This window comes from Schistocerca gregaria, chromosome X (genome assembly GCF_023897955.1).
Source record: "Schistocerca gregaria isolate iqSchGreg1 chromosome X, iqSchGreg1.2, whole genome shotgun sequence".
Taxonomy (NCBI): Eukaryota; Metazoa; Arthropoda; class Insecta; order Orthoptera; family Acrididae; genus Schistocerca; species Schistocerca gregaria.
In genome coordinates this window covers 497845738-497872271 of record NC_064931.1, presented here as the reverse complement: position 1 = coordinate 497872271, position 26534 = coordinate 497845738, and the positions used below count along the sequence as shown (strand labels likewise).

Sequence of the window (26534 nt, the reverse complement as noted above, 5' to 3'; positions counted from 1 at the left end):
CACCTTTCCTGGATCAAAGTAATCTACCATCATCAGCCTGTTCAGTAATAAGCATGCAAACAATGTGAGGCTAAGTTATTCAAAATTAGAATAGACTTCTTTTAATGTAGAAGAGAGAGAACTATTCTCCAATTATGTAAATTCAGTAACTTACTAAGTAATTTCTCTGTGGATTAGACAAGCAAAACTGTGAGCTTTAATGAGAAAAAGACAGAATATGAAAATCATTTCACTCCACTGACATAATTCACAAATATCAGAATGATAAATACAAATCCTGTATGTAAACTTACTGAGATAAATACTTCTTCTGCTTGCTGCAGTATGGCAACACGAGACCAGCCAAATTTTTCCATGAGTTTTATTCTTGTTGGATTATGCACTGTAGCTGATGGATGAGTACGAAACAGTGTTGGAAAGCGATTCCGATCAGATAGGGCTGGTGAGCTGGCACCATAACAAAGCTGAAAAACAAAACAAAGTTTACATAACACTCATAAATATCTATTTATAACTCTTTATGACAGCTACTACCCCAGTGTATGAAATTCTAACCTGCTGCATAGTTTTCAAATTAGAATCATTACCTTTTGTGTCACAAGGCACCTAATGTATTGACAGGTAACCACTAAATATACATAAAACAGCAAGAATTTAATTTCTTTTCATCAGAATGAAGAATTTTTTTTAGGTAAACAAAGACTCTTATTTTATGGTATACACCCCTGTTAGGTCAATACACTTTTTCCAATGTTTTTCCCACAAGTACATTTTATCCCTGAAGTGCAATTCTGGAAGGTCTGAAAATGCCCATGTATAGATTCCATAATTTCTTCAATGTAATCAAAACATTTTAATGATAATATTATGAAAAGGACAGTTGCTACTCACCATGTAATGGAGTTGCCGAGCCGCAGATAGGCATATGAAAAAGGCTGTCAAACACAAGTAACCTCTCGGTCAAAAAAGCCTTCATAGGAATTAATGACCCCTTACACACACACACACACACACACACACACACACACTCTCTCTCTCTCTCTCTCTCTCTCTCTCTCTCTCTCTCTCTCTCTCTCTAGCAAACTTTCTTGTTTCACAATCTTTTTGATGTGCATATCTGCGACTCAGAATCTCCATTATATGGTGGGTAACAACTGTCTTTTTCATGATATTGTCATTATTCCATCCTGGAGATTCCAATGTTCAGATCTTTATGCCACACATTTCTTTAGATGTAAGAATAAGTCAAAAGTTGGATGGAAGTAAATATCTGTATGAGCTCTAATTTCCCGTATCTTTGAATGGTGATCATTGGGCAATTTGAAAGTTGGCAGTAATAATATATGCTCTACATCCCCAGAGAAGATCAGAGTTTGGAATACAGTGAGCGGCCCCTTCCGATTAGCGTGTCGTCTATCTGCAAGTGTGACCCACTTCAAACTTGCTATGAGATTTGTAACGCTCTACATGTACCAGTCATGAATCTTGCCACTCTTCTTTGGACCATTTCAATCTCTTGAATCAGACCCACCTGGTAAGGGTCCTGTACAGGTGAACAATACTCATAAGACTGGACGAACTGAAGTATTGTAAGAAATTTCCTTTGTTGAAAGACTGCATCGCTTCTGGATTCTACCAATAAACCGCAAACTAGAGTTTGCCTCACCTATTACCGTCTAGAGGGTGAGGTAAATGTTCATAAGAATAGTACTTAAAATCCATACATTTTCCCTCACACATTTGTGGCCATGTAAGAAGATCATCTTTTGCAGTCTAGAACTGCACCCATGTGACTATACAAGTCTTTCTTAAATACTGTTTTACTATTTGCAAGGTAGCAAATAAGATGACTACCTTCCGCTTCCCAGAAAATGACAGTCATAATCTATCCAGCAGTGAAATTTCTGCTGCAGGGTCACTGCTTTGATAGTTGTGTCATTTTGTTAAGAAGTGAGGGCCCACTGTTCATTCATAGTAACAACTAAGTGCACAAAAATCAATTTCATTCTTTTTAAAATGACTAAAACATTGCAGAGCAAATAATATCCATATTTGTTTTTGGTCAGTGCTCAACCAATGAATACAATAGTCACCTTATACACAATGTTTATCGTTATTTCACCATATAAAATATACCATGCACTACCTTCTGGGTGTGCCTGTAGTGTCTGCTATTTCATATCTCAATGTTTTCTTGGGTGACTGCTGTTCTGGAATGCCATTCATAAAGAATAGCTTCAAGAGAATTAGTTATAGTTTGAATCTGCTTCCTTATACTGAACAGTCAAAACTGAAGTTTATATTTGTACTTTTTTCCCAGATCAAAATTGTATTGTGCAACATGTACCAAAAAACAACTTTTAATATCACAGCAATCTTTGTGTCACCCAGATAAATTATGTTGTTTCCTTTACAAAATCTACCACATGATGATAGTAGTAGTCTATAAAACTAGATATAATGTTATACCAAAAGGAAAATTCACAACAGTTAGGTTGTGAGTGATCTGCCTTTCCTTTCTAGCAATCGCCAACATATCCCTTTCCTCCCTGAGGAATGACCTAATAGTCTGACAGCTAGAAGAGTTTCTTGTACTGTGTGTGGTGCCTTGCAGTACTTAGAACTCTTGAAGGTAAGTACTTGCCAGAGACTGTCACAATTTTATATATATTGCCGGCAATTCTGTCACCATTTTATGAGGAGTGTTCAATAAGGGATGCATCACATTCTCTTCTGAGAGGAGGATATTTCTATTCAGGATTCCAATACACCGTATTACTCCTCATTCTTTTGTCAACATGTTCCAAGTTTCCTGTAGACAGTTCTAATGCAGTACAGATAACAGGTGCATTAAAGTGCGTGACTGAAATGGCATAATTGGAAAACTACTCCAAGGTTAAGAATGTAGGACAATATGATTCTTGTAGACAAAGCTTCTAAATTGCACAGAGATTTACTGTAAAATTATGGCAGTATATGGACCAAATGCAATTTTGCATCCAGCCATAATGAGATGGTACCAACAATTTGACCTAGGCTGCACAGAATTTGTGATGCTGACAGGTAACGAATGTCATTGACATTGACCACATATGACAACTTCAGGAAATTGAGGAACTGATTCACAGCGATCAGAGATTTGCCAACAATGAGGACATTTACACAGAGGTTCTCAAATGGCCCCATGACCAAAGAGCAGATTTCTATACTCATGTTAAGAAACAGCAGAACGCCCTGAACAACTACAGACAGAATGTTCATATTCATATTCACAGCACATGTACATGTACATTAGTATGTTCTGCAGAACTGATTAGCATTTGAACCATGTCAGCCCATGGGTTCAAGATAAACACAAATATCATGACACACCACCACCTATTGGTAAAATGCGTCTGTGGCTCTCGTTGTCACTATAAACTGTAGGTAATGGATCAGGCACATTATTGGCAGGAGAGAATGTGATGTGTCCATCTGGGAAATTGCTGTTTGTGTCAGACAAAGGAATGGTTGACAGGAGGCAGTAGAACATGAGATGGGTTAGATCACACCACCCAGACCACCACCCTGTCTCTCAACCCAAAGGATTGACACCTCATCCGAATAGCATTGCAGGACAGATCTGCATCCTCCTCAGCTCTGGTGCAACAGTGGAACAGTGTAGCACAGCTAGAAGAGTTTCTTGTACTGTGTGTGGTGCCATGCACTACTTAGAACTCTTGAAGGTAAGTACTTGCCAGAGACTCTCTATCAAGGGTGATACTTCATCACCATTTATTACAGCATGGGTTACATGTGTGTCATCCACTTCTCTGCTTACTTTTGATGAAAGAACAGAAACATGCTTTATGGCAATAGTGTGTGGAATGACATCACTGGGGACAGGAATAGCATCAGATAGTGTTTTCGGATGAATAGAGGTTTTGTTTGTTTCAAAATTATGGCCACATTTTGGTTCACTGCAGATGGGGCAAGTGGCATCACATTGACTGCATTCACACAAGACATACATCCCAACTCAAGTCTTTATGGTGTGGGGTGCTATTGGGTACAACCACAAATCACAGATGGTGTGTGTCCAGGGCACTGTGACCAGTGTGACCTATGTGAATGACAGCCTGCAACCTGTAGCCATACTCTTTCTGCACGACACCCCAGACGCCATTTTCCAGCAAGATAATGCGTGACAACATGTTGCACAGATATGGCCTTCTTGGTGTCACAGGATGTCAGCCTTTTGCCCTGGCCCACCAGATTTGATTCAATTAAAAATGTGTGGACCATGGTGAAACAATGGGTGCAGCGATGTGACACAATGCCGAGCACCAGAGGTGAACTTTGGAACCAGGTGAATGCAGCATGAATGGCTATACTACTGTTATCAGGGTCCATGGCGGATCCTGTTCCTACTAGGCAACAGAACACATGCTGAACCAAAGGTGACTGAAATGCTAATCATTTCTGCAGAACATACTAATGTACATGTCTTGTGAATATGAACATCATATTTCTAGTCATTAAACGTGTTTTTTTTTTTTTTTTTTTTTTTTTTGTTTTATTAACACTTCTGTATTTTTAAGGAACTCAATGAATAGTAGAAAGTTTCAACCATTATTTACAGGGACTCAGTGACTACATTGAAAAATAGTGTCATGTATTGGTGGCCTGTCAAAACAATGTGTAATTAACTTTTTTAAACTCTGCAATGGTATATACAATGAATAGTATTTTAAACTGCAGGACTATAAACTACTTCACCGAATTTCTGTGTAGAAGAAGGGAATGAAGCTTTTAAACTTAAACTTGAAATCTGGGGTTAATCACTCATATTTCTGTTCTACTGGAAATCTATTGGAAATGAAACATGCAGAATATTGAACATCTTTCTGTACAATGATAAGAGAACTGTTATCTCTGTGCAAATTGTTTTTCTGTCTAGTGTTCATTGAGTGAATGTGGCACTTCCACTTGAAGGAGTGATATTATTAATCATAAATCCCATGAGGCAGAATGTATACTGGGACAGCAGAGTTACAATACAAGATGCTTGAACAACTTACACAGTTTGTAAACTAATACTGCAGATGACTTCCGCTGTCCTTTTTTGGGTTAAGAATAATCTTTATGCGTCAAAGTATGCAAACTGAACAAGTTTTTGTATTTCAGTGTCTGAGACAGGACACATTATCCTTTAGTAACAGAATTTAGTTTCTGCACAAGATCCTTAGTGCGATACTTTCAAGAGAGCTTTTCATCAATCTTCAGTCCTAAGAATTCAAAATTTTAGACTTCCATGATTATTTGATCACCATTGATATCAAAAACATTCTTCTGAAACTTGTTTCACGTCAACATGTTGATGGCAGCTCACTGATACATACCAATCGGTGATTTGGTCATTTTAAGATATTCAGTGCTTTGCAGAATCTTTTCTTGAAATCTCTTACATGTGATAAGTATGGCAAATACTAATCGGATGTAAGGCTCAGAAATCTCGAAACTGTTCATTTGCAAATCAGATAAATTATTATTATTATTATTATTACAAGAATGGCTAAAAGTTCAAAATTTGTCTACACATATACTTACCCACAAATGGACACCTTACCGTTGTTATAATACAATAACTTTATTATTAATGGCAACAATAATAATGGTTGTATTTCATTTAATATTTGTGTTTACCATTATAAATCAATATTTAAAACAGTTACTATTCTCCTGCTGAAACAGCTTAAAAACTAGTTATCTAAAGCAGCATTAAGATGATAAGGGCCATATGAAATTCAATAGACGAGCACAGAAATCATTAATACAACTGTGAGAGAGCACCGACCCCAGTGTTGTACTGTATATCCTTTTGATGTAAATTGCTTCAAGAGAACAAACAAAATGGCTACCCTCCACAAGTAGACAATTATCTCATCGGCCAGGTTATATTAGAAAGTGGAATGGGGATTTCTATTCAGTTCCATTGTAGGTATAGCAATATGTCATACTGGATTTAATGAGGTGCACTTTCTTGAGCATGAGACGTTGAGGCACCCAGCTGGCACATGGGGAATTAGTATGTAACTCATTACTGCTTGAAGTAAAATGGAAAATTTGGGTTTATAGTCTATCAGCAACTACTTCATTAAAGACTGGGGAGAAGCTCTAGTTCAGCTTAAGTGTGAAAGGAAACTAATCACTTCCTTCTCATAGAGACCACTGTAAACCTAAATCAGTCATACGAGGGTTTTACTCTTTCTCCTCCTAAGTGGGAGTCCAGACTGAGCCAAAGTACTCTGTATTGCTATACTGCCATAGTCCAGGTCCCACCACTATCCAATTCTCTCTATAGTGATGGACTCTTGGGTCCTGGCAGGCACTGGTAGCAGCCTTGTCAAAATGTTCTGTTATGGGCAAGCTATACCTCAAGGTTGTGTTTGGATATAGTTCTTTTGTACAGTGTTACAGGAAACAGTGTTCAGCAAAATTCTTCCCGATTGCCACTGAAACTGCCGTTTCTTATGTATGAAATTTCTTGCTCCACACTGCATGTTGTGCAGAACACACAACACAGCCTTAAGGACCACTTAACTATAAAAGTCAGACTGTCTGAAAATCTTTAAGGTGTTCCCCTGGTACAGTCAACACATTTGTAAATATATATAGTTAAGGAATTGTTAGTGCTTAAACTTTCTGAACATGGGTTCGCAGTGTGGCTGTGGAAAACTTTTTCAGACAGCCCTCTTCTGTAGAACAAAAAACTTGTTGTTGGCACTGTTCTTGTTTTAGGCAACAACTGGTAGAATCCCAAAATATTATTTTGTGTGTTGCAAATAACTGAAAACAGCTGAAGTATACCATCTTGACATGTTCTCAGGTACAAATGTTTGCAATAATCCATAGAGCAAAATGGGCAGAACTGAGTTTCTGTGTAAGCCTTATTTCCTGGCCATTAAAAGTTGGTTTCTATTAACATGAATCCTCAGCAGTTTTGTAGATCTTACTTTACACGTGTGTCTTTATCACCCAACACCAGTTCTACATTTAAATTTTGACTCATTTTCCCAAATTGCATGTAATTTTTTCTACTTACATTCAATATCTACCTGTACACATTGGTCCAAGAGTGGACATACTTTAAGACTTCATCAGTAAAGGTATGCAGCAATTGCTTTAGCACACTTATAACACTAATATAATCTGAAATTAGCACGATATTGGCTGCATTGTCTGACGTGCATGTCATGTTTCACATTTTTGTATCTGATACTAGACTGATTTTGTGACTGGAGTAACCTGACATCAGCCCTACAGTCTGTAGGCACGATTCAAATCGCTATTTTCCCCCGCCATCGGACACCTATTTCTTTCAATTTCTTTGTTTCTAAAAGGATGACATGACTGACAGAAGCAAACCTCAATTAACCCTTACTATACTAATGAAAAGTCAGCGATGTATGAGAAGGGCCTAAGTAACCTGTGTTAGTGTTGATTATGATGGACACCAGCACTCATCTACATATAAGGTTTCAAACTTTTTATCACTTCTAACACTTCATGTTCATTTGATGGAACCACCCTCATACTACAAAATAGCCTTTGAACCTTGTTTTGTTTATCGATTTGTGAATTTAGAGTTTTAATTACGTTTTGCATTTATGAAATAATTTCATACAATGTGGAAAATCTTTTTTTTAATATTAACATTTCCTGCGTTTTTGAGAATGATATCCTGTTCTTCACATGTCTTCCCCAATTTGATCTTTTTCCTGTGTCCTCCTGTAATTCTATATACTCTACAAACTGTTGATTTGTGGACTTTTCATTTTATCAATTAGTCTTTTCACAGTTCTACAAAAACTTTTAATGCCAGCTGCAGTGCAGGAATTTAGCTTCGTGTTACATTGTCAAGTGAATCTTGGCATGTATGGAAAGCAAATTTTGAAATACCCCATAAAAATGTAAAAAAAATGAATTATACACATCACTGGCATTTGTTTGGGGCTACCCTTCTACCCATGACTAATTACTTGGAATATTTACAAAGTTTATATAGTTTTCTGTAGATAAATTTCATTTATAGGTGAAGCATGCTTTTATTTCTTGCACCGAAGCTTACAGAATTTTGAGAACCAGAGCACTGTGGTTTGATGACCCAAAATCAATATCTTACTTCTACTTGTGTAGGTCCTACACTGAAAACGCATGAGAAATTTAGGAACTGATCTTTCTACTTCATGTACAGGATTTACATGGAAGTCCCCCACAAACAAGTACAGTGATTCTTTCAGTAAATAGAATTTTGGTAGTGTTTCTAATTGAGTAACAAATACTTCCTGTATCTCTACAAGGCGGTCTGTATATGGTTACTGCTGACCTTTTCTTGCATTTCATACAACTGCACAGCTATTTGAAAATATTTTTCCACATACAATGATTCACCCTCACATCATCTACACCTGACACCTAACTTGATAAGAATATAAACATCTGCCTTTCCTGGTAATCTTTGTACAATACTAACCTGCAAACCCATACAGATGAGTGTAAATATTGCTTAGTTTAAAATTTCTGCATCAGCACTCCATAATGCACATGCAGTCAGTATTTACACTGGTCATTGCTATCCTAAGTTCTAAGGATTTCTTTCTAAGACATGGAATGTTTAGGCTTAAAATCTGCATGTGATTAGGATGAAACTACATTTGTATTCACGTTACACAGTGTCATGTTCCATCCTGTGTCCTGATGAGGTACCAAAATTCCTTGAAAAACACAGGTTTCGTGTGCTTCATGGGTCATTTAGTGCTGTGGTGAGTTGCTCACTATTGTTGCTGCTAATGTTTTTGATGCTGCCATTTCTGTTGTTGTTGTTGTTGTTGTTGGGGTGGTCATTGATTTTAATTGTTCTTGTCAATTTGAAGCTGGAAATTTTAGGCCTACCTTTGTTGTGCGCATTGTCTTGTACTATTTACTTCATGCTTTATCACAAAAGCCAACAGTTCATAAGAACAACATTTTAAGGTTGGCAAATTTATATTGACAACATTCGATTTCTCAGTTATCTGCATCAATAAGTTTTCTTGTCCTGTCTTATTCACACTGACCTTTTACGTTTCATATGACTCATGAGTGCTGCATACTGCACTTCCATAATCTACAGTAGAGAGTGCTATAAAGAATTTGCCACAGACCAAACTTTTGTTGCTGTCGCAGTTTTGCACTTTATGTTTGAAGTTATTGACTTAACTTTTCTGAAAGGGTGAAGTATCATGAAACATTTTTGCACATCCAGTTCACTTTTTTCTTCTTTTAGTTTTGTATACCCATTTACAGAATAATTATACACCCTAAATGATTTGTGTTCGTTAAGCCTGGTAATTTGTTTGTTCTTGCAGGTGTCATGTATTTTCTTCTATTGCAAGAAGATACACATTTTTATGGAGATATGTTCTGAATTTTTACTCCAGCCACAATCTTTTCCAGGCCAATGCTTATTCATTACTGTTTCGAGGATGTCCTCTTGTCAGCCATATTTACATAAATCACATAACCCCATAATGATAATTCAGGTATTTAAGCATGAATATGATCAGTGTATACTTATTATAGTAATTTCTATAAAATGTATGTAAATACTGCACTCCCATTTATGGTGGTGCATGTTCTAGGTGTAATATTTGTTAATTAATGCTCTGTGAACATACCGAGTACTACCACCTAAAGCTCAAACATAGCGCCAAAAACACATTTTTACCCAAGGTCTACCATCACAACATTACCTAATTACAAACTTATTAACGTCTTTAAAATAATATTTCTGCGACCATCAACACAGAATGTGAAAATACCATTTTCTTATGTATACAACATGAATCATGTAAATATGGTATACACAAGGATGGTCCTCTTCTCAGTAATAAATGTGCATTGATGTACTTCATGATGAGTCACAGAATGGTGAACTATATTAAAAGAAATTTGCTTTTTTTTTTTTACAAAAACACAGAATGTACTCCTAAAATTGAATTGGTGTTTTTAGCAAATTTTATGTCATTACAGCTGTTATTTGACAAATAACAATCCAAGCACAACATGTCATTTATAAAATACTGCAGGATGGTGGACACAAGTAAATAGAAGAAATGAATGTACACAAGGGCAGTTACACACGCAGTCTTTACTGTGTGCTTCTGTTGCATGCATCTATGTAGAGATGTAGATCTGTCATGAATGGCTATCCCATCACTAATACAGAAAAGGATTTTTCCAATTGTTAGAGGATGTAGTAACACATTCTTTGCCTCAACAAAAAAAAAAAATATTTATTATATCCAGTTATTTTTTCTTCAATCTATGACTCTCGTTTGAGAATGCAGATTTGTGGGGGTAAACGAGCTGCAAACACACACTTAACACACTTGAATCGCCTATTCAATACTTAGGAAACCATCTGAACAACTATAGCAGCATTATCTATACAAAACTCAAACAAATACCTTGCGAACACATTCAACATGTGGCAAGATGTGCAACATTGCTCTGAAGACTAACTACCACATTCAGTAAGCTCTGATCTGCAGTCTCTTGATTTACACTTACAGGCATAAGTGCTGGTCATAAGTTTCGAAAGTGTATGTGTCCATTTCAAGTATTTGTATCTTCACATCCACTTAAAATTGGACACACATTTACTTGAACTTTTGACAACTTATACAAATGCCACTTGAAAAATTCATCAGTCTTCCAGAACCATCTTACACAGAATGATGGTGTTCCCTCATATGGTTTCCAGTCAAAATTACAAGCCAGGCATTTCAGTACAGAGACTGGTGCTGTTTCATCAGTAACAGTGAACTTCAGCATTCTTTTAACTTGTTTAGTATTAAGTCTCTAAAAATAGCATCATACTTTGTTATTCCTATTTTTTATGTCAGTGCTAATCTCAAACCGCTCATGAAGGAACAGTTCTCTCAGGCAGAGTCCTTTTATATCTGAGTATGTTTGGTAGCCTGCAGGCTGTACACCATTTAGCATTTAGTGTCTACACCCACAGTTTTTTCATGTGTTGCTCATCTTGCGGTATTTTGAGTTGACTTCCTTTATCATCCTGATGAGATATTTTTGTTTACCGTTTATTTATCAATTTATGTGACCTGTTCCTTGGTTGTCCGCAACATGTCAAACACATGCTTCTGTTTAAATATTTTAAAAATGGTAATATATTTAGCTCAGTGTAATACCACACTAACAAAGAATTTAGAAAAGCCAAATGGTTAGAACTCTTAACATTGCATATTTTTGTATTCTTCAGGCACAGTTCCGTGTTTCAATAACTGTCTATAGATATTTCCACTGCCTTTAGTATGGATAGGGACTGTGATTGTTGTGTTCAGATGTGAGTCGCATTGGTGACCCTTCGCTCATAGCTCCAGGCAGTGCTGGCTTTGGTCATGCAGCCTGAGGCTGTTACCAGTGGGCATCACTGTGGGGGGCCAGACGTGGGATCCAAGGGATGTGCTGCATGCCCTGAATCAGTCCAATACTATGGCCGCCCTGGGTACAATCTCCACTGAAGATGACCCCTCACCCAGGGTCGAGTGGGAGGTCATTCCAAGGTGTCGCAGACAGCAAGATGACAGCAAGACTTTGCACGGGAACCAATCTGAGAACTTCCTGGTCCGTCTCATGAACAAGTTTCAGGTGTTGTCTGTCTGATACACACTGAGCCAAATGCAGACACTTGTGATGTTTTAGAGGAAGCCTCTTGGCCTGCACGATCATAACAGTGAGAGGGGGGAGGGGGTTACTAGTAGTTGGGAGCTTAATCAGGTGCACAGTCAAGTCCCTTGGGGATATGGCTGCCAAGGAGGGAAAAAATCTAGCATGCACTGTGTGCATGGCAGGAAGAGTAATCTCAGATGTGGAATGGATGCTTCCAGGTGTCATGAAGACCACATGGTGCAGTCAGCTGCCATGGGTGTGTCATATCGGTACCAACGATGTGTGCCACTTTGGGTCCAAAGAGATTCTCTCTGTTTTCAGGCGGCTATCTGAAATCGGCAAAGAGTGCCAGTCTTGCTTGTGAGGTGAAGGTGGAGCTCACCATCCATAACACCACCAACTGCAGACATGTGATACAGAGCCAAGGGTCTGAATTAGAGGCTCACGAGGTTCTGTAACCATGTAGGCTGCAGTTCCTTGATTTGTGCCAGAGGGTGGCTCTACATGAAGGGCCCCATCTAAAAGGATGCAGAGCAAACACAGGGTGTCCGTACACCTAGAAATGACTGATATTGTAGTTGTAAATTGTCACAACTATGTTGGGAAAGAACCAGAGTTGTTGACTCTAAATAATGAGAAGTGTGAAGTCATTCACATATGTACTAAAAGGAATCTACCAAATTTTTGCTACACAATAAATCACACACATGTAGCAATTGTGAATTCAGCTAAAAACTTAGGAATTACAATTATAAATACCTTAAATTGTAACTATCACATAAATAATTTTGTCGGGAAAGTGAAACAATGACTGGAATTTATTGGCAGAACACTCAAAAGGTGCTCTTTTAGTAGACTGGCTGCTCTTCGCTTGTCTGTCCTCTTCTGGAATACTGCTACACAGTGTCGTATCCACATCCGATAGGACTGACAGAGGACATCAACAAAGTGCAAATAAGAGCAGCTCGTTTTGTACAGGGGAGGGAGTGCTACCAGTATGACAGGAGAACTGAGTTGTCAATCATTAAAACAAAGGCACTTTTTGTTGCAGCAGGATCTTCTCATGAAATTTAAATCACCAACTTTCTCCTTCAAATGCTAAAATATTTTGTTGGCACCTAACTACACAGGAGAAATGATCATCATAAAATAAGACATCATAGTATGATTTTCGCATTCATTTTTCCCTTGTGCCATTCAAGAGAAGAATGATAGAGAAATAGCTTGAAGGTGGTTTGATGAAACCTTTGTCAAACAGTTAAATGAAATGGACAGCCTGTTCAGTCTTAAATTTTCTGGCGATTGCCTACAAAATCAAAAACTGATTTTTAACAAAATATAAAAAAAATATCATTGTGAACATTAATGCTGTGTCTTTCACTTTTAGTACATATGCCTTCCCCAATTTTCAAACTAATTTTAGATTAAGACTACTATCCTCCAGTTTTATGGCAGACACATTAAAACTTATCACAGCATCCTTGATACTTCCTTTAGTGATTTCTATTTTCGAAATCAATCTGAATGGTTTTGTGAGACTGTAAATCACAAGTCTCTGAATTCCACATAAGACGCCAATTGTTTAGTTTCACAATATGAAGCATGAACAAAAAATTGTGTAGCACACACTATGTATTGCATACTAAGTGGATCTATCAATACTAATAGTAAATGCAACATCAAATATAACTACAACAATAATAGAAGGAAAATAGAATGTAATGTCAAATGTGTGTATTCAACGTATTATGTAACAATCTTTCTGTTCAACATGAAAGGACCAGCAGCACAAAAAAACTGCACTATCACAAGAATGTAACTGAGGTAACTAAAGAAATGTGTGATGCTTGAAGTATATGCATTCTTTTGTCCTCTGAACCTTAGCACTTACCTGTAGGATATTTGGTTGTCAATGTTATTTTATGTTGCTCAGGAATCAGGGTTATTTAAAGCAAATAGAGGCTTCACATCTACAGCATCAAGAGGATACTATTTATTGATCTCTTATGATCCACGTTTGCCTGACTTTCGCCGATTTCATGTACACAGAGGGAACAGGACATTTTTCATTATGAACTGGACCACACCTCTACTCATATACAACAGTTAACTTCAATGATCATTTGGTCCCCATTGATGTCTTACACTTTCATGCCCCTACCTGCAATCAAAAGCATGCATCACATTGGAGAAAGCTCCACCATTCTGGCCTCGAACAAGCCACACGACCACTGTACTGTATGGATGATGAAGTTCGGTTTGTGGGGCATTCAACTGCACCATTATCAGTGCCCATACAAATTCCCAACCTTTGCTCGGCCCAATCCCACCACTCTCATGAATGATGATGAGGACAACACAAACACCCAATCATCTCAAGGCAGGTGAAAATCCTTGACCCCACCGGCTATTGAACCCAGGACCCCGTGCTCGGGAAGCGAGAACGCTACCGCAAGACCACGAGCTGCAGACCTGTGCTGTATGGAGGGGTGTGGTGTCAGCAAACTACTATCCCACCTATTGTCAGCTTTGCAGACCTCTGAGCTGATACTTCTCATTCAAGCAACTCCTCAAGTATCATCACACGGCTGAGTGGACCCTGGTCCAGTCCTCTCACTAACGACAAATCCCTCGCACTGTTGGGAATAGAACCCAGAGCCTCCACATGGCAGTCAGCCATGCTGACCACTCAGCTATGGAGGAGGACATACACAACTGAAAGTGTGCTTAAACAATAACATTGCTTTTTATTTACATGCACAAATTATTCATGATGTCTTTGAACAACAATGCTATTTGCAAATAATATTACAGAGCTGCCAACGTTAACTAAAAATGTTTGTATATAGTCCGTATGGCATAGCTCAGGTTACATTCACTTTTGATGACTGGCTAAGGCAGTAAATGAATTTCTAATTGAAATAATCCTACAACTTCATAAACATGGACTTTAGTTGCAGAGCTACACAGCAGAACTATGCTGATAGTTTAGGAAGGATTAAGATGCATTAATTAACCAAAATGTAATTATTTAGTCTTCAGGATATCACTTATTAATGAGTTCACAGAATCTTACAGTCAGACACTTACAAACTTCTACACAAATTTCAGTATAAGAGTTATTTTTACCCAAAACAAAAAGAAGAAAAACCAACCTTCTGAAATAAAAAAAATGTTGCAGAAATTTATTACACACTGGCATTATTAACACCATATTTACCCCCGTATAAAATGACATTGAATATAACACTGCTCATTTTTTTTAAGAGGCTCCTTGAGAAAAAATAATAATTTTTTAACATATTCTGACAAATCAAATTTATTTTGATGTTAGGTATCCAACTAAAACATAACCATTACATCTTTCTAAACTTACACCATTTCTTGGATGTCTCCATTTTGATAATACAAAGCTAAACAGAATAGACAAAAAGAAATTGTTTATATTAATTTTTATCTTCACTGCCTCTTTATTTAGCCTGTCATCTGTGGTACCACTATTTTTAATCATACTAACAGGGCAACTGAGAAACATATCTTCATTGTCACAAGTATTTGGCTGGTTCTTCCAAATATGATGAGATATTTTTAAAAAAGGAAAAGGAGAAAAAGAGACAGCAGATTCCACTTTTCTACTGATGTGAGAATGTTACAATGTGTTTTGCAACAAAAACATATTGTCTGCCCACTGCTCCCTTATTACCAGTGTAGAACCAGCAGCTGACACACACTGTTTTGTTTCTGTCATACCCCATGGTGAGCAACAACAACATTACTGCATGAAACACGTAAGTATGCCACTGGCCCCAGTCTAAAATTTTAGTGTCTCCTGCCGAAATCTATGTTAATGTTGAATATTTGGAAATTTTAAGGTCAATTTGATTCAGATTACAAATAGATTCAGGCAAACTGCAGTTTAAATATGGCAGGTGTTCATAAAAAGCCAGTACATGCAGTATACATTCCTATGGTTGGCAGTAAGATGAAATGTTGCCCCTCGCCATTCACTTCTCCACACTCAGTTCTCAGCTAAGCTTGTGTCACTGTTCCCCCTCCAAGCCTTCAATAGTGCTGTGCTTGAGCAACAAGGCTCCAACTTTCACTTGTCTCATGATCTAATGCCATCTGTTGATACCATTTCCAAAACAGGTCTTCCCGGTATAATTTATTCTTGCAGCAATAAATTCGTTTACTGCAATTTGTTTTGTTTGTTAGACATTTAATTCTACATTAATTTTCTTTCTTGTTTTATCTAAATGTCATACTGACTAGGGTTCGTAATTGTGCAATGGTTTTTGGAGGACAAGATTTTTGCTTTTGGATGTTACATTTACTTAAAAAGCAGCATAAACGTATGTATATGGTTACTGTACTTGTATGAGAACTATTACAATCCCATTCACATACTACAGAAGTTTGTAAGTTAATACAATTTAATGCTGTTTCCTCCTGAGTTTCACAAAATAGTCAATTTTTTAAATAGAGTAGTAGACTGTTGCTGTGCCTAGTTCATAGTTTCTGACATATCCATCTGTTGAACTAGTGCCCCAAGTCAAATGTCACACAACTGATCAAACAAGATCAATAATGTATTAAGTGTATCTGCATTGTGGAAAATCTTGAGTCTATTCAAACGAACATATTGTTTGCTAAGCTCTACCCTTCAGAAGACTTCAAAATAAATTTGTATAATACCTCAATAGCCAAAGCTTCATCTGTAAATGCAAGAGGAAATTATGTAAAAACATTTACCTCAGCAACAATAGTTTAATCTGCAAATACAAGATAACCCCATATTTTTCGAATGGCAAATTTGGGAAAAAAACCTCATTTTATATAATTGGAGAAAAGAGGTATATGAAGATAATTCTAAATATTTGTGCCTTGACTTTTTAAAAAGAAAGACAACTGTTATTTTCTCATCCTCAACTTGGATGTTTCAGTACATACAATAGACAAAGTTACTAGAAATATCAGTTCTGTTTCACCCAGCCTTAATAAACACAGTATTGAACACACATTTTCTCACCTACACTCAACATGGTATTACAAACATAATACAAAACCCACTCTTTCCAGGGTCCCAGTTTGTCAGTCGAGAGCGTAGCGATTTTGCAAACGTTCTTTCTGAATACATTTACACAGTTCCTCTCTTTCTGTCCATACGACAGTTGATAAAAATCTTCTTTCAAAACATTCCATTATCATAAAACTGTGAAAACTAACTTCAGAACTTTATGGTTCATTTTGCAGTCTGTTAAATCCTTGTAGTGAAGAAACCTTAAGGTTACTGAAGTCCTCTACGACTACATCACTTCTGTAGATAGCCAATACAATTAACAATTTTCCTGGATCTTGTGAAACGTGAAACCTTTCACTGGTGCTCTGTATATAAAATAATACCAGAGCAGAAACATGACCACTGGAGACAAACCAATTAAAAAAGTTAGTATTTTGCATAACAGTTTTGCCAATAGAGCAGTAAACATAAAGAAGTAACTTGTAAAGGTGTATATTAGTTTTTGCTATTCCACTCATTTTCATGACAAGTCGCATCCTTAACATGATGGTATTTGTATTTGCATAATAAATATTCAGTCATATTAATCGTTCAAAGGTACCGTATTTTGTTTTGGGGGTCTCTCAGTACTGACTGACAATGTCATATACATTTTTCAACATGTGGAAGATACTGCAAACACAAACATAAAACTTAACAGATAGAAACAAACAGTGCACCACTGATTATAAAAACTGATCTATCAAAAAGTGAAGGTTAGGAAAAAAATTTCTACTCCCTGATGGATGTTACCTTCACTGAACTTGATCCGCATTTGTATGAGTTACAAGCATACATTTAATGTTAATACCAAAAATGCAGTTTTACTTTCCAAAAACTATTACCTTCTTTGCTGCTACAGATGTGCTCTCTGCATTCCATGCTCATAGCAGCTTTCATTATGACTATTACTTACCAAATGCTGGTGCCTGTGCTGAGGGATGGCATTACGGCCGATATGAAATACTTATACGGATTTTTGGAAACTTAGGTGAAAAAATTTGATTTTTGCACATCTTACAGTCAGATCCCTGCGCAATAAAGAACTGAATTTCTTTTCATTAAGTGCAATAGTTCCTAAGATTTTGCAGAGGTAAAAACACACTGTGTAACCTTTCCATACCGTTGACTAATTCATACATTGCAGTGAATGAAACAGACAAGATATTGGAACTTTACTTAAAATCGAGAGCAAAACGATACCTCATTTCGTTCTTGAGTTATTGGGTTTTATATCAAACAGAGGTTGTGAAAGAGGCACTCATTCACGATCTTGCGCATTGCAAATAATGTGGTCATAACAATCATCACATCTCAAATGATTCAAGATACTGAATTGAGGTTTTTTGCAAATGATAGCACACAACAAGATATATGTGTTGTATGATAAATATTCCAAACTTTTTATTCAACGACACAGGGAAGTAAGTCGTCTGTAGCAGTAAGAGGTCAGCAGCTCAGGATGCATACAGATGTCTGTAGCACTGTAGGAAAACACAAGCTGCTTGCATATACATGTACGCAACGCCAAGAGTAGCAAAAGGGTTAAGAGACACTTCAGTATTCTGCAAGAGCAATTTTCATTGTCTGATGTCTATCTTACAACACAGTTATTAAGTAATTCTGCTTTGGGTGCTGCTTGTGTTAGTGGATCAGAGTGTACAATAATGATGATCAGCTTCAGCAGTCTTGCACTAATACGGTGTTTCCAACAGACACCCAATGAAATCAAAGACTTCAAATGGTCATCAAATCTGAAGAGGCAGTCAAAACCATTATCCACCTCAATTTTTTCCTGGAAAACCCAGAGGACATCTAAGGAATTTGATATTGCCCAGACCATGTAGTGTTCCAAGCATTTATCAATATAAATGTCCTATCACATAGTTCTTGTGCCACCTACAACAGCCATCCAATGGCTCAATTTTAAGTACTGATCCCATGACAATTACACTGCCAACAACAGATATGTATAACTGTATCCAAACTTATGTTTAGTAAAACTTTTAAAGGAAAGTATCAATAATGAATACAGAAAATAATAATCCCGTAGCACATAGAAATGATAAAAACAAACTAATACCACCTACTAAAAAACTGCCACAAGAAGTGGTGTTGCTTTAAAACATTTTATATTTAGTTATATATTTACTCTGATATTCTTTGCAGCTCCAGTTCAAGAGATATTGTAATTAACTGTGCTATTTTTTTGGCATGTTCCTCAATTTACTTGTATAGAATGGACTTTTTCCTAAAGCTTTCCTCTGGAATTGCTTTTGTTTTGCTTTTCCTCTCCTTAACTAAGGAGATTGACAGCAAAAGCTAAAGAAATAATACGTACTTATGTACCTGCCATGTACGTAAACTTTTGTCTTTGGGAAGAGGCCCCACTCGTGTGTCCTCACATCTCTTTAGAATAAAATAGTATTATGCTGTATAAAGATTATCTGACCTTAGATCAGAATAAATGAATACAGAAACTTAGTTAAACTAGAAACTAACCTCATCTGTCGATATGAACAAAACAATGACAACCTTCGCCAAACAAAAATCTCAAAATATTAGCCTTCACAATGAGTTAAGTAAATTATTTTCCACAATTTATTTTATTCACTAAAGTACTATGCAACATATTTAAAACAAAATTGAGTATTAATATGAACACTATAAGCAAATTTATTAATGGTACTGACAAGAGGAACAACTTTAGTACAGAGAGCAAAGATATGTTCAATTTAACCTTGTAGAAAAAGAATTTTTCAACTTTATACAGAAGCAAAATAGAGAATAGTATTTTGTATGGTTCAATATGTTGTTCCTTTTAGTTCATTTCTTTATCAATCATACGCGTTACTTCGCTGTTCTAAGATGTCAGTTAAATAATGTGAACAAGACTTGGAAAGAAGTAAATGCATTTTCATAAAAATCTCTTCTTTGGTGAATTGTTTACAAAAAATCACAGTGTATACAGTTCTGGGGTGCTACAAATTGGTATATACCCCAGTTAAAATAGTTTGACATTCACTATATCTCTGTCACCAGTACCATTTTGGTACAGTCATCTTTTGTGAGTAGTTATCGCATTAATAGTGCTGTCACATTTTATACTATTCAGCAAAGCACTTATTTTTATCACCTACAATGAAGTAATAATAGCACAGTGCTGGCAAAACTTAAAAATATTTCAGCAGAGTATGTTCCTTCATCAGTGGTAATACAATAGGGTACGAGGAAAAAATAAAAAATTATATTTTCCTAGAAGTAATTTTATAATTCCATCTGCAAACATTGGTCACATGGTCTCGGAAGATGAAATCTGGGTACATGGCATAACTATTTATCATGCTCCCAGTTTCACCATGCCCAACTACTATAATTGCAGAGAGTTCACAGTTGACTGTATAAACAGAGTCAACTTTCAAATATGGTTCATTGGTACTCTACATACAGCATCTGTGTACAAACTCTACTTTCACAACAAAAATTGAAGGGATACTACTAGTTAATTATTTTGACAGACACCAATTCCATAGAGGCATTAACATCAAACATAGCTCAATTTTTCAGGAGGCATATATAAATTGTTAGTGAGATTTTTCTATTATAAATAATATACCAATTTTCAATTCTCCTGCTCGACTTCATGGATAAAGCATGCCACAGAGGACTATAAGCAGCAAAAAATCCACCCAAATTTTATTTAAATTCAAATGTTGTGTAGACCCTACTGCTGTGGGAAAAACTGGAGGGGGGAAGGGGAAGGGAATTACATCCATGAGTATACTGTAGCATAGCATTCAAATATTCTGCAGAAGTTCGCACTTCAGAAATAAAAATTATATTGTAAGAACAGTAAAGACTCGTGGACAAAGACTGGTATGTAAATATTAACTGACCTTGGTTTCGCAGCGGGAGAAATTCATACCACTAATATGCATTTGCATTGACAATAAGGCAAACAGTCCACAGTTTCAAATGAAAAAGGTATCACTGTCTGAAAACACTGAAATACCTGCTACTTACAGAAAATATGTTGAACGTGGCCACTATTCCTCTGCAGACTAAGAATTTGTAAGGAAATATTGTCAAAAATGAAAATGAACTCACTACTACAAGGTTCCACATTTTTGCAGCTTCTGCAACAGTTGTGCATACTGTGCTGCAGCCAGCTAGAAGCATCACCTTCTGGGGATTATTGTACAACAAGTTGTACATGACTGATGCTCCCAAGCCAGGTTCACACTGCAACACAAAAAGTATTCCCATAAAAAATTACATGATCAGTAGCGAAACTTATCAAGACAGGCAGAATTAAAAGAAAATAATAAATCTTGGATGTGCACTGAAAACTGCAATTATTAGTGGGGGGAAATAATTCTGTTAGAGAGAGAGAGAGAGAGAGAGAGAGAGAGAGAGAGAGAGAGAGAGAGAGAGAGAGAGAGGAGAGGGGGGGGGGGGGGGGTTTAATGTAGCCAGTGTATAGAAACTTACTTCAGCTACAAATGTTTAGCACTGTTCTAGAATGGATGACAAAATGCAATGCAAAATAACACAAAAAATGTTCATTTACAGATTTTGGGAGACTTCCACTAACAGGAGCATTTTATTATTATTTTTTTTTTTTTTTTATTTAGCCATCCAATGAACTGAAGGTGATACATGTATCATCACATACAGGCATTGACATATTAATTATAGAATAATTACAGCCTAATACATTTACGATTTTGTAAACGGTATTTAGTTCTTTTTCCCAGCACATGAATATTTCCCTTGCATTTAAATTTACAGACATAAGTTAGTTTTTTTTTTTTTTTTTTTTGGTGGTTACTTCTTATCAGATTTTTGAGTGTTCTTTGCAATACTCAGTAAATTCATTTACCAAATAAATGGATATTTCTCCATTATTTCTCTGACTGTGTTTTTAAAAACATTAATATTTATTTTGCTGGTACTGTTCAGAAGGCAAGTGAATAGATACATCCCCACATATGTCTCACTTCTCTCATAGCAACTTATTCTGTGTTGGATTGCTTACAGTTTCCAACAGTTTGTTTCATGTTGATGAACCTCTTTATCTTAAGATGATGTTCTTAGCCCGTGCAATTATTTTATATGTCTAAATATCTGTTACTGTTAAAATGTTTAGTCTAAATTTTGATCTGCAGACTGTTTATTGTTTTAAATTGGTCATTATGTGTATAGCCCTTTTCTGTACAATGTGTACCTTCTTCATATGTACTGAGCTTCCCCATAGTTCTTTTCCTAATGGCATTATTGATTCAAACTGTGTAAAGTAAAATATTTTGAGAACTAATAGTTACAGTTTTGGCTAACTTCTATAGTGCAAAGCAGCCCGATTTAAATGTACTGCTTATGTTGTTGACGTACTCTGTCCAAGTTAATTTATCATCAATATGGAAACAGAAATTTTACACATGGCACTTGTTCAAGTCTGTAGTTCTTGATTTTTAAGATAATCTCACTATTTTGGTCAACTGTTTTCACAGCTCATGATTTTTCTAAATTTATTGTCAGTTTATTATTTCTAAACCTGTTTTCTAGTCTGCATAATACACTTTCTGCTTCAAGTGTAGCCTCTTGTAGATCCAGTCCCTTAATTAAAATGTTTGTGTCACCTGCAAATAGTATTGACTACTCTGGTAGTTCATTAATATATACCAATAACAACAGTGAAGTAGTATCAGCTATTATTCAAAAATGACCATGAATGTCTTTTCCTTTTAGATGATAGTTATATAGATCTACTGACCACAATAACTGCTTTAAAACTGTCACTCTGTTTTCACAATTTTCACAAAAATAGTTTTTCTATTTTAACTATAAAAAATGGTGACAACTGTTCAGACAATAGTTTTGTGCCATGACTTTTAAACATAAATTATACTGTATGGGTGCTTACCTCACTGTCATTCCAATGTAATTTGAGTGTGAACCCTGGCAATAGGTCTGGTCTTGCATTTACATCTTCCAGGGCAAGATTAGCAGCTGGTTCACATGCCTACAAAGAAATACAAGTCTTCAATTTAAAGAAAGTAGAAGTCTACAGTAGCCAATTCAGTCTAAAATATCTTAAACTTAAAATCAATCTTTTAAATGTGAAAACAGATTTACAACACATACAATATACATAGAACACATCCAAACACACAACAATCACCACAGGTTATGTAATAGACACCTTAGAAGTAAAAACCAAGGGAGATGCTTTCAACACTGTACTGGAATCCTGCAACAAACTGCTACATCATTCTTTCAGTTGTAAAACAGGGCAATTATTCGGAAAAATACTAATAAAACTCATTTTGCAAAACTGAGTTCCATTAAACAGTTTCCAAACCTACAACTGGATACTATCAGCTACCTATTATGCTGTGACTATCTTAGAAAGAAAAGCAGTTTCAGAAATTATGACAAACATCCTTTTCAAATGCATGCACAGTAAAATTTACCTAGTTAGACATTACTAGTCCACATTCAATATTCTCTCTCACTCTCGAAATAAAAACACACATAGGAATATGCCTATACCTTCAACACAATGCTACAACAATGACATCTAATAATTCACACATAAAATATTTTGAAAGTTGGCTCTGTTGAAGGCTTCTCTCTGTTGAGACATGGCATTCAGTGTCAGTAACATCAGCATCTTCATCTCTCTTAAAAATTGCATGACTGTTAGTTCATCTATATTACACATTCAATCTTCATACTAAGTCACAGCTCAACTAACTAGTTTCTCTCCCAGTAAGGTTGTGCTTAAACTCACAACTTGGCAACTCAAATGACCTGAAATCACAAGGGAAAAAATACTAACTACGTAAAATCGTTGGAGGTTTCCCATTTACGTATTTCAATTTGACTGAGGCACCTACCCAAACTGCACAGCCTGGTAGCAGAAATAAATGTGAGGCCCTGAATATGACAACGCTGTTCTCAATCGGCCTGCGTGGATCAGTGGCAGTTTTGTACAGCCCTAACTTAACTGGCTACAAAAATCACAGGAAACAATACACTACTCACACATTAACAATACTTTTACATAATGCGTGTTACCTGACCACCCTGCCAGCCACCTTTTCCTCCAATAGGAAATATTCCTCCTATGTGTAGCACATTGTCGTCATTCTCGATATGTGCCGCTGAGTAACAACAGGTGACAACAGTAAATAAGATTAAACTTGAACTCCATATCTTAACAGACGGAAAAACCTGAAAAATTAAAATTATATCAAGATACCAACAAAAAGACTACATACTAAAATGATGAAAACTAATTCTATTCCAAATAAAGCACACCTGTTGTTACAACTATATGTCAACATCTTGAAAAACTAGTCCAATTTCCAAATAAAGTACAAATGTCGCTACAACTATATGTCAACATCTTGGTATATAACAAATTTCCTTGTCAGTTTGTTCACATGTATTGTAACTGTAATACATTATAACTATCACAAAATGTTACTTACTTGAGGCATTGCAAATTCTACACGGCGCCAACTAAATCCCACATATTGATCGAAGTTTAAGAAAACAGCAAACACCACGCACTAGCAGACGAACTTCACCTTAGCGTGACGTCTTTGCTTATAATTATCTCAGGTCGATGCGCAGCAACAGATAGAGGTCGAGACACTTTATTGTGTTTCAAATTCAGTTGGCAATAAAGAAAGTAAACGTTTTCACATTAGTCTCAAAATGTAGCTTGCTATTTGGCGCCAACAAAACGTCGTGCATCAAATCATGTGAACTTTCGATATGACAAGAATGGTCGTAATCTTTCGATCCACAAGAACAGCTCAGGTCAGTCATTATCAACTCTTCATTCGAAGCGTTAAGTTTGAGAAACAGTTTTTGTAACAGTTATACTTCATCTAGTACAACAATATTGCAGGGAATATGGGATTTGTGGCAGTACGGTGTTGTACTATCTGAGGCATTATATCGTATACGTCTGAAATTATAGCTAATTATACTGTTCTTAGGACCACTGAATATTCAATATGATTATTTAGAGGCGTAAGAAACCAATAAAATATCCAAGGCCATATCAGCGAATGAAAAAAACAAATACAAGTACAAAACACATATAAAGCGTCTTAACAAGTATAATCGAACGTAACCAGTCCAATAGCCTGTAAATGCTCCATATTTTCTGGCTTTATCCCACTCTTGGTTTCAAAATGATAGCTGTATCAATAGGGGATTTTCATTCGCATATTATGAAGCATTACCATACGTTGCATTTATAACTGCCCTGAACGGCCACTTAACACACAGAACAATTCTGAGAACAAGACCTTAATATGCCCTATACACCCCTCATATAGGGATGCTCTTTGAAGGGCAAACTGTCATACACAAAATATGTACAGGTCTAGAGAGAGCTAAAAAAAAAAACCCACCTGTGAAATATTGAAGAGCGTGATGTAAGTTTGGCCCTTGATGTACTATAGAAAAAATGTAATGCAAGCTTTTACTGATCAAGTTACAGATATAAAATACATCGTAATCAAATAAATACTACATTTTCGCTTCAGAGCTTTTCAACATCAAAGTAAGTACCGCTAAAAGATACCATTAACAAATTATCTCGACGTCGTGGAATTTGAAGATGTACACGAGGGTGGATATAATGCTACTAAAGATGTATTCCCAAATCTTTATGACAGAAATACTGTAACTCAAAATTAGGGATCAATTACCGCTACTGGTTGTAAGAGCAGGGTTGTCAAGAAAAAGAATGACTAAATACTGAAGGCACATTTATTGAACAAAATGAAAGTACAATCAGAGTTGAACTGTTTGCTGCATCAGAGGAAAATTCATATATACGTAGAACTGTCTAGTAAATTACAAAGTACCATAAATAAGCAAGTTTCACAAACAGATAATCATAGTGGGTGAGAATCGAACCAATAACTTTCCCATTGCAACCAGCAGCTATAACCTCTAAACTACGGCGAATACTACAGATCAACTGGTATTTCTCCTCCTCCATCTCGCAAAACAGTGACAAGAAAAGAGAAGCGCAAAGTGGCACTCTCTTCCGCGGTTGGAAATAGCTCCTTGGATGTGCATCCAGTGCGCTTCTTTCCTCGACAAGGCATAAATACATTCTATGTCAAAGATAGTCCAGTCAACCAATGAGAACCAAGTTGCCATCAGCCAATGTAAGCGTGTGGCGCGAATCGACCGGAAATTAACTTCTGACTTTTACAAAACATTTATGTGATAGTGAATGGTTGGAGAAACGAAAAAAATATTCGCCAAGTGACGGCTGGGAGCTGCAAAAGCCACAAATCGTACCAGTTCAGCGAAACGTGAAACTTTGTGTGTTGCCTTCTTTTATCCCCACAAACCTATGATTCACCTTGACATTTAATATTTCATGTTCATTAATTTTGTAATGTGGAATTCATTGAATCACTGAATATTTGCGAGCCAGTGAAATACGAAACGAGTATTAACACCCCCGCAAAACCAAGGTTCGCCATGAAATTTTATAGTTCGTGTTTGCAGGCCTAATTTGAATTTATACGGTGGAAGTCACTAAAACCTTGGATACAGAGTGGTTGCAGTGTTGTGCGTGGTTTTTTACGTAACTCGTAGTGAAACTTTTGAATTTGTGCCCTCTGTGGCTTTGGCGAATAATGGTAAAAAATAGTGATATTATCCTTAGTTACAACTGGTAGTGAAGTGTACGTTAATGCTAGAAATTACCAGGTATTTA

At 36.4% G+C, this 26534-nt stretch overlaps 1 protein-coding gene across 3 annotated transcripts in view; it reads right to left on the bottom strand.

The window, feature by feature from the left end:
• The window catches only part of LOC126299108 (gamma-aminobutyric acid type B receptor subunit 1), a 489230-nt gene extending 464692 nt beyond the window's left edge, over positions 1–24538 (bottom strand). For 2 of the 3 annotated variants that reach the window (XM_049990785.1, XM_049990786.1), the window contains exons 1-5: positions 24271–24527; positions 23855–24010; positions 22698–22796; positions 20882–21016; positions 294–464 (exon numbers count right to left, since the gene is read on the bottom strand). In XM_049990785.1, the coding sequence (XP_049846742.1) occupies positions 294–464; positions 20882–21016; positions 22698–22796; positions 23855–24010; positions 24271–24279 (570 nt within the window). In that variant the 5' untranslated portion in view covers positions 24280–24527. Of the gene's footprint in view, positions 1–293; positions 465–20881; positions 21017–22697; positions 22797–23854; positions 24011–24270 lie in introns of all 3 variants that reach the window. The other variant, XM_049990784.1, reaches the window with a different exon arrangement.
• Between the last annotated feature and the right edge of the window lie 1996 nt (positions 24539–26534).